This window comes from Panulirus ornatus, chromosome 31 (genome assembly GCF_036320965.1).
Source record: "Panulirus ornatus isolate Po-2019 chromosome 31, ASM3632096v1, whole genome shotgun sequence".
NCBI lineage: Eukaryota > Metazoa > Arthropoda > Malacostraca > Decapoda > Palinuridae > Panulirus > Panulirus ornatus.
In genome coordinates, this window is record NC_092254.1 from 6477766 (window position 1) to 6487620 (window position 9855).

Here is a 9855-nt window from a genome sequence, read left to right on the forward strand (position 1 = left end):
AGGTGACATGCTGTCAATGGGTTGAACAAGTCAAAATAAACCACTGAATGGTTTTTGGGTTTGGCTTTGAACTGTAGGCACTTGTTTCAGTACATTACACATGACAGCAAAAGAATTAATGAATTCAAAAGACAGTGCTCTTTGTCTATTTGTGACATTAACTCACTCACTTGTGACATCATGAGAAAGTGTTTTTTACCTTCAATTTATGAGATGGAGATCAAATGTATGCAGCCTCTTACCTTACTCACAAACATCCTCATCCATGTCCACTGTGCTTTAGTATATCCAAGTTCCTATCTATCTTTATACATATCTGATGCCTGTTCTCTCCGAGAACTCCCATCAAGGGGGGTGGCCACGACAAAGTCTCTCCACTAACATAACCACTTCTTAATTTTTCACTTTGCACACAAATATGCTTTGTTGAGTGAGATTAACATCATTCACAACACTCACACAAAATGACTCCCATATACATGATCAAAAATAATTCCCTTACATCTTCATCTTTTATTAAACCTGTAAAATTTTCAAATCATCTGATATTCACAGCTTTGTATATACAACCATAATTAAAAGAAGTTATTAATTCCTGTGACTTAACTTATCAACATTTTGTACCTATGAATAACTCTGAGCTGTGTGTGGATAAAATGACTCTTGATCTGGAAAAGAGTATGCCTTAGAATTGGATTTAACATAAGCACACACAAGGAACAAAGATTCTCACCCAAAAATATACAGTACTGTTCATCCTGATCAGTAAACCATGATATGCTTTTATGAAGAGACAGAATTTGTATCTTTGACAATATTCCAGAATTTACTAGATCTTGGAGGACAGACTGTAAGTTAGCTCCAAACAATTCTATTGTATTAAGATTTGGTGCTGCATTAACCAAAAGATCTATACAACTCATTTCAGATGCATTTAAAGACTTAACACTCATACCTAGAGATTTCAGCTTTGGTAATTTATTCAGACCAACTATTGGGAAGCCAGCATCCACTTCAATCCTTGATGCATGAACTGAGAAAACCATCAAACATGGGCACATATCTAAACACTTGAAAAGTACCCTTGCATCAAGGACTTCAAATGTACTTAAATGTAATTCACTTAAAGTAGCTCCTGAAGTTTCAAGAACTGGGATGCAAACACTTAAAGTATCTAAATAATCTTCAACAAGAGGTGATGAATGAGAGAAGCTTGTACATCTCAGTCGTTCAACAATATCTTTAATCTTTTCACTTAATTCTTTGGGTTCAGACATCTCATGATAGGTGTGAAAAATTGAAACATGTTTTACTGCCGGATATGTCAGGGATGGCTCACCTTTATTCCAGTTTTCTAAAGTGTTTATCCTTATTGTAAACTCTACTGTATCAAGATGATAACTTCCTTTTCCTTGTAGGCACAAGGGTGGGTCTAGTAAAGATTTCAGAATGGTAGGAGTAAGCTTACTTTCAGCTATACTTTTTGTCCAGTATGTTTTAATCCTTGGATAAAAATGCTGAAGAAAAAACATTATGTCATCATTTACTAAGTCCATTAACATATTCACACTTTTCAGCTTGGGAAATGACAGTTTCAATTGTTCCTTGAAGTCTACATGATTTACTACATGATTTTTGTCCTTACCACCAAAAAATGCTTTGAAAAGATATTCTTCACTAACTACATTATGGCCACTCAGTGTTATGGATTCAATATTTGGGCAATGTTTTCTTAACTGTGTGAGAACATGATTACTCAGATTTTTGTAAAGATGAATATCTCTTAGATAAGGTGAATTCTTTATCAGAACAATGATAGGCATGCAGTTACGGAAATTTATGCAGGTTGTATATATTGTTTCTAATCCAAATGGGACCAGGAATTGCAAAAACTCTGCAAAGCTACGGCTTAGTCTGCTGTCATACACCTGAAATAAGATAAATACATTAAAATGTTTAATGGTTTAAATATTAAAGGGCAAAACACATGAAAAACCTTTACCTGAAATACTAAAGAAGTTTAAATGGAAAACTAATTTTAATCACAACAAGCAGGCAACACAAGTTGAAACAAATAACTTCTTCCTGTACTTAGACAAAATATAAACCATACAACTAATGCCTTACTTCAAAGAAGGAAGAAGACATCTATGAAATGCACAATAAGGAAATCCAAACTACCTAGCAAAATGGTTGACTCATCCTCAAAGAACCAGTCACTAGGAGATAACTTATGAGATCAGGTGACCTAAATCCTCAAATCATGATATACCTTACCTTGACTAACTAAAACAATGGGTGGTACCTCAACCTTTTGAAAGCAGCAGGCCAGCTAGTTTGTTTAGTCAGATATACTAATTTAAAGATTTAATTCCTTATTGCTTCTAGATGGATATTTGTGAGTGACACCTCTACAGGGATATTTACGCATCAAATATTTAGAGAAATGACGACTCAACACGGATATCTATGCATCTGATACTTATGCCAGTGACACCTCTATGAGGATATTTACAAATCAAGTTCATGCCTCATTTTTAAGGCTGTAGACCAAACCTGGATGGTGGCTATTGCACCAGTGTGCAATAATTTCTTCCTAGTTAGTCATTCTTCAGTCACTCCAATGAAATAATACTTTTCTGAGTTTTCTAGAAAGTAAACTAAGTTGCTTTTAGACAGATTTGGAGGACCACACAGATGATGATCATGAATTCTATGGTCATGATGGTCTGTCTTCAGATCATGTGGTTACTTCAGCACCAAAGGTTTTCTAGCAAAAGTGAAGGCAGTACTGCCACAACCTGGCATACTAGTATACTTAAAATAAGTGCAGAAACTACCAAAAAAGACCAAATTTGAAAGGAAGAGAAAGCTACTTAATACTTCACAATATTTTCTCTTCACTCTTCTAAATGCAGGAAATGCCATATGGGAAAAAATGAAATAAAAGCTATCTACAAACCCCAAATTCTAATTCAGAGAAGCAATGTGAAAATTCTGAATGAACATACTGTAAATACATGAGCTTTATTATCAACACAGTAATTCCAATCAAAGAAAACATCTCAAGGCTTATAATGCCAATACAGAAGAAAACATGAAAAAAGGATAATATGACTGGCAAGAATGCAAGAACTGAAGATCAGCCACCATGTCAACTTGATCCTGACCAGGCAGTATTCTTGAAATTTTTTCAAGGGCATCAATTTAGCCACACCACAGATTACAGCCATCCCTATGAAGTGGGTAATAATCACACAAATTCATAATTATATGACTCCTGGGTGACAGGTTATAATTTATGTATTCAAATAACATGATCTGAATCAGGTACTGTTTGGTAAGAGAAATGAATTTGTGGAAAAAAAAATTGCAAAGGTTATTGTGAAATAGGATCACCAGAATAACCAAAAACCACTTCAAAGGGGTTGCAGAAAACAAATATTAACTTGTGAGATAATCAATTACGAGCATTTTGTAAATTATGAATGTTTAAAATGAACAATGCACTCCTCAATATTTGTGTCATATAGCTGTAATACACATAAGCCACTGTATCATTTTCAACTCCTACTGCTGGATATTAAACAGCAACATTATATAGCAACAGTTAATAAAAAATGGAAAAGAATTACCTCTCTGCTTTGGCTGATGAATCCAACTTCTAGACAAAACATTATTTGAATAGTCAACAAGAAGAGAGGCTCACAGTCATCGACTGGCATTAAAAATGTCAGCACATCAGCACAAGCTACACCAACATGATGACGCAAATTTGAACCATGACTTGATAAACACTCATCAGTGCGATACCATTGCTGGACACTCTGGAGATGTCTCTGAAATAGAATGAATCAATGATGAATATAAGCTCTAACAAGGGAGGTATTGAAAATAAAGAAAAAGGACAGTGCTCCTTCCTATGACCTCTCTCTAAAAGATGAAGTTATGTCATCAGATGTACAGGTAAAACCTCTCTAACTGGTATACCATGACGTAGCACATCCATGAACAAGCAAACTTAGTTTTTGGACCAGCTACCCTGTTTTATGACATTGTTGTTCCCTCCCCAGCTTTCCCACTACATTTGAATTCACAGGTAGCCATGCCTCATCACTCTTTGTTAATTCATAGCAAGACTGCCCAGAATTCATCCTTATATACTGCATCAACAACAATGGTGGCAAAGAAAAATGCAAACTTCATTCACCATCTCTTCAAGATGAATTGAATTACTGTAGACAACAAATGAGCTTTGTTGAGGCATTGTATAATGTAGTCCCTAGTCCCTATCTCTTGGGTAACCCCCTCATGAGGTCCATATGCTTAAAAAGCCTTAAAACTTGAGAGAGAGAGAGAGAGAGAGAGAGAGAGAGAGAGAGAGAGAGAGAGAGAGAGAGAGAGAGAGAGAGAGAGAGAGAGAGAGATGAACTGACAAGATTACAAGGAAAGGGGATGGATATGGAGTTGAAAGATGACCTAAATCTCCAAACGAACTTTAACATCATCACACAAATCAACTAATGAAAACAATCTTCTAAATGTGATTCTCACACTTAATGCAATGAGTTATGCAGAAGGTTAGGAATGCTGGGGAAAAAAAGAGTGAGAGAAAGAAGGTTGAGTGTGAGGCAACCATAAATAGCACTGTTGCCAACTGGTAATCCCTCACCACAGCACTTGAAACAAAACACAACAAAATTCTTCCAGTGTTACCTTTTACAGTACATCAAAAAAATAATAAATAACATCATAAAACAAACACATTTACACAAAAAAGAAACAAAATTTAAAGAATACTGATCCATAATGAACTAGCAGTCTGTCAACAGCCAAAAAGATGTGTTATTTACAAACTCAAAGGGAAGTGTGAGGTAGGTATATTCTTGCAAAAACAGGGTTGTATGGTGCACCTAATGGCAGTCATTGATTAGCTAAGGCAAGTAAGAATCATTTGAGCTGAACAATAGCCCTGATTGACAGTAATTGAGTCCAAAAAGGGTATGTTAAACCAGAGCTTTCCTCACCATTAACTGGGATCTTAAGTGATTTAGACGCAAACATTCCCAGTCATGAACTGACTGCAGAGGAAAGAAAATCCGGTCTACACACAACCTTCCATCCCTAATTCATCCATGTTTTTTACCTAAAATGGTTCAAGAATTGCTTTTAATGATTAACACATCTCTACCACATACCTTACAAACTATGCTAAGAAGATTATACCAGTATGGTTCTTGCAGTCATTTTGATTCCCCTTACTTTTAAAGAGTGTAATACTGACTCTACATTTAATCCCATCACAGAGAACAAGATAATTTTTTCATGTTGTTATACACACTTTCCATATCCATTCACCTGCTATTTTGCCTACAATATTCAACCTCTCACTCACTAACCAATCAACACCACCTCATAATCCATTCCTTAATCATTTTATTTACTCTGTATTTCTGATATATTGGGTTCCTCTTCCATAAAACCTTCCTCACTCTTACAGTCCCTAATCTCACATATATACAATCCGAAAAAGATCTTGTGAAAACTGACACGGTCACTGTGCTCAAACGCTAAAGGTTGTGGATGGATGCATATATATCTAAAACACTGCTAAATATGTACAGTATAAACCAGTATGGCTTGAGCCAAGAGAGCTAATAACATAATACTTACAATAAGAGTTCTCTTATTTGAACCTGTTTTCTTTGTAAATTTGGAAGTTTTCGGTTTTATCTCTCCATCCCAATATTTTGATATAGCTGGTAAGGTGGTTTGAATAAGCTGATGAGCAAGTCTACGTGCAGACTGTTTAACAAGACTTCCTGGCGTTCTTCCTGGAGTTGATGTTACTTCTTCAGGCAACTCCATGTCTGTGATTCAACATCCTAATGAAACGAAAGAGAAAAATTTTAAATTTGGAAGTTTTTTTTTTTGAGTCTTACACATGATTAGCAAAGGAATCCAGGGCAACTAGCATTTCTTCTGACTCAGGTAGACCAAGTTTAGATGGGTAAATATCCTTGTTTTACTTTCAACATCAGCAGTAGTCAGAAGAATTTTATAAGCATATGCTGGACTACAGCTGGTGAAAATTATGTAATATTACTACATAACATAACAAGGTACGTTTGAGTATTCCAATGACAAAAAAAAAGTTCTAATAGAAACCTTTACTCACTATTCCAATAACAAAATCATGAATTTGAAAGTTATCATTGATATGGACAGTAGTAAAGAACAGGCAACAAGTAAATGAATTTTCTTACTTGCTCAGTAGAAAAAATGAAACAAGTACCACTCTTACCACAGTAATATTGTTGTGCCACTGATGAAGGATGCAGCAGATATTATTTGGAGTTGTGAAGCCAGTTGTCAGCTCCAAGCATCACTGCTGCCAGCCTGAAAATATTTTTTAAATCAAAAATTTTCTGCTTTATTTGTCATGCATATCATATACCACAGTTTTCCCTGGACCTCATGAGAAGCTTTGCAAATTACTGTCACTGTTTTAAGGCGGATTCTGAAAAAAAATTATAATGATACAGAGGTCCCTTGGCAACTGTAGTTGAGTTAAATTCCTGGAAGATGCCATGTCTGGCAAAACTGTGGTTGACAAGATACAAGTTAACAAAAAATAGGGATTAGGAGAAGTAAACCTTGAGAGACACCATAAGTCCTTAAATAAACTTAAAAATTAAGTATTAGTATATTAAACCTCAGAAACAAAATGTTTATTCAACAAAGGTATAATGAAATTCAATGCAAAATAATCAAATAAGTCCATTTCTGCTCTAAAGACATCACTTTTCCGCTCTCCTTGGGGTAACACAAATCAGATCACCAGCTTTATGCTTAGTGGCCATAGGTGAGGGCAATAAGGAACAAGCAAGTTTAAGTTATCAAAAGCCTGTACTAGCTCTACATCACTTATGTTGTTCCTCACTCAATGAGAATCACGGCGAGACAGATCTGAGATGCCACAGCACAGGCAACATTGCTAGGGTGCCATAGTTATCTCACATATGCATTGCAATGCACATCTTCACACCACCACTGTGTGCTGTCCTAGCAGGCTTGGTTAAAAGTAACCTATGGCCGATGTGATACACACCTGATGGGCATAAAAAATTACTGCAGACCCTCAAAACTTTATGCATGGTTCACAGAATGGTATATATATCATCTTAAGCATGCATACTAAAAGCTGCAGTTGACTATAATGTGGTAAGCAAGGGGCCTATGTACATAATGACATCATTAAAAAAAAGCAGGTGGATTTATTTAGAATGAATACTTTGAAAAATTACAGAATTCAGTTTTCTTAATTACTGGAAGAATATTGTAATCTATCATCTTTAATTCTGTTCCCCATTTATACAGGGTGGATCAAATGCATATACCTTAATATAATGGCACTAAAGAGGTATTCTCCCAATCTTCAGGCACCTTGCCATGATTCATACATATACTGAAATTGTATCTAACCCAAATAATATGACAAATAAATCAGCATCTTCAAATATATCATACCAACATTGTTCAGTCTTTCTTGTGCCACTTTACTACTGGATTCACCTCAATTTTTGTCTACCTCTGGTGTGTGGCAAGGTTAGATAGTGTTGATCTGAGGTTGGATATAGCTGTGGGGCCAGGGTGCTCTGTTCTACAACTGGGAGTCAATCAAGGTCAATTGGTTTGATCATTTCAGTCAATTTACCTGTACTTGAAGATGGCAACATGCTAATGATCTTTGTTGACACCACTGGACTTGGTAAAATCATATGAGTAATTCATCAAGAGATGGATGCAAGTATACTTGCTCTGGGGTCTTCATTCAATTCTTATGTATATGTTGTTTTGATAAAAAATAAGAAACTTAAGAGTGTGGATTTTTCACTCGCATTGTTTCTTGTTTCTCAATAATATATAACCAAACAGCAAGGAGGGTTATGAAGGAGAGGGAAAATACAGGGCTGACTAATATGTATTGAACAACGCAATAAAATACAAGAAGTTACTTCCATTTTGGAGCATTAAAAACAAACTGATATGCCAATATAAATTCCCCTCGGTTCGGAGGCCATACAACTTTGTCTTCACAGTTTGTGCATGATGCTACAAATTATAAAGTCTGACGGGAGAGTAATAGGGATTAACAATATAATCAATTTTCCAAACATGAGAGGAGCTTGCATCTCTGTGAATATAATTTGGTAGCTTTCTAACATATTCTGAAACCATTAAATTCATGGTATTCTGTTCCCTGAGACAGATGAATTAACAAATTGTTTTCAGAGGACTGAAACATCCGATAGGATTTGGAGTCTGTGTATTGGGAAATAAAGTGGGAGAAATTACCTCTTATTTTCTAGCACTGATTTCTTTTCCAAATAATGTCTGAAATGTCAGAGATGGGTCACTTGTCTTGCAGTGCTGAATGTGTGTAGCTTGATGTGTAGGAAGCAGCACTTAAATATGGACAAAGGCACAGGTATTTTGTTGTTATTTAGCAGTCTTTGTTAAGATATTGCTATTTCCAGCAAAAGGAGTGGTTTTACCAATTCCACATTAGTGAAGGAAGCTTATATAATATAACTGATAGCTGAGTACAATATGAGTTATTTCAGTCTTTTGCTCTACAATACATTAAATCAGTAAATAATTCACAAAAACAAATACAGATTTAGAGAATCTGACTGAAGCACCTGGTGATGTTTGTTGTCAGCTATCCACAAGACAAACTACTCTTAGAACGATATAGGCATGCTTCCTATTCATGTTCTAGTCCATTAATTTTGACAAAAAGGGTTACCAACCATTTCCTTACACTCTGTACAGCCGATTTAGTGCTTTCATCCCATGTTTTCCTCTGCTTCAAAGCCCTGCCCACTTTGTGGAGCTTAATCTTAAGCCCCACAAAGTGAGCAGGGAGTAGGAGGAGCTATAAGAAAAAAACTATAAAAACTGTACATAGTGTAGAGTCCATTGGTAGCATTTTTACCATAATCTATCAACTAGAAAACAAGTGTGTGACATCAGATAAATTACCATAGTGAGTTTTTTCTCATCAGAATTAACATTGATATGAATTTCGATGTTTGAAATGATTTTTCTATTAAATATTCTATTAATCCATTTATGGAGTGAAAATATAGGAAATTAAATGTCAGCAAACTATAGCTGGACTCATTGGCGGTAATACTATACTTTGGCAAAATGACCTCTGCCTACATACTGTAACTGACTTAATATCATCATCTCAGCTCCCCTCTACATAATTTCTACTAAGTGGTAGGAGCCCTCATAAACTTTTCTTTCACTCCCATAAGTTACTTCAGTGGTGGCCATTTAAGCTTCATACTTACTGAAATATTATCAATTACCTACCATATCAGTGGATATTTGCATACATGGCTGGAATTAAATACGAAAAGGCTTTGCGTTTAGCTGAGTATGGAACTTGAAAGACCGCCATCGTACCTGCCACAGGTACCACCGTTGACAACTGCAGATGGCATAGCTGGACCAGTCGTCAAGTTTGTTTACAGTGTATCAAACCAGTACGTTGACTCGGCGAGTTACTACTCTTAGCTGGCTAACCCAGCACACCGCATTAACAAAATCCAGCGAACAAAATCGGTAGCAAATATAGCAATGTACCTAACAGCTCTTGAACCTATTAGTATTTCATTACTTCACTCTGCTATTATACATAAATACATACGATCTCCTTTTCCCCAGTACAGATGGCCTTCATTCGGATCTTCTCCTTGAAGGATTATATCAATAATTCTAGACTGTTTTGCTTACTTCACAGTAATTTCAATTTATAAACATTTTCTAAATAGTTTAGAA

At 35.7% G+C, this 9855-nt stretch overlaps 1 protein-coding gene across 2 annotated transcripts; it reads right to left on the reverse strand.

The window, feature by feature from the left end:
- Positions 1 to 498: 498 nt before the first annotated feature.
- Positions 499 to 9602, reverse strand: LOC139758779 (uncharacterized). Of its 2 annotated transcripts, none has more exons than XM_071680568.1 (5): positions 9481 to 9602; positions 6305 to 6399; positions 5674 to 5885; positions 3636 to 3839; positions 499 to 1928 (listed from the first exon to the last, which is right to left on the reverse strand). In XM_071680568.1, the coding sequence occupies exons 3-5, from the start codon at positions 5866 to 5868 to the stop codon at positions 603 to 605; spliced, it is 1725 nt and encodes a 574-aa protein (XP_071536669.1). In that variant the 5' UTR covers positions 5869 to 5885; positions 6305 to 6399; positions 9481 to 9602; the 3' UTR covers positions 499 to 602. The 2 variants fall into 2 exon arrangements, with proteins under 2 accessions (XP_071536669.1, XP_071536668.1); XM_071680567.1 differs by having other exon boundaries at positions 9388 to 9551.
- Between the last annotated feature and the right edge of the window lie 253 nt (positions 9603 to 9855).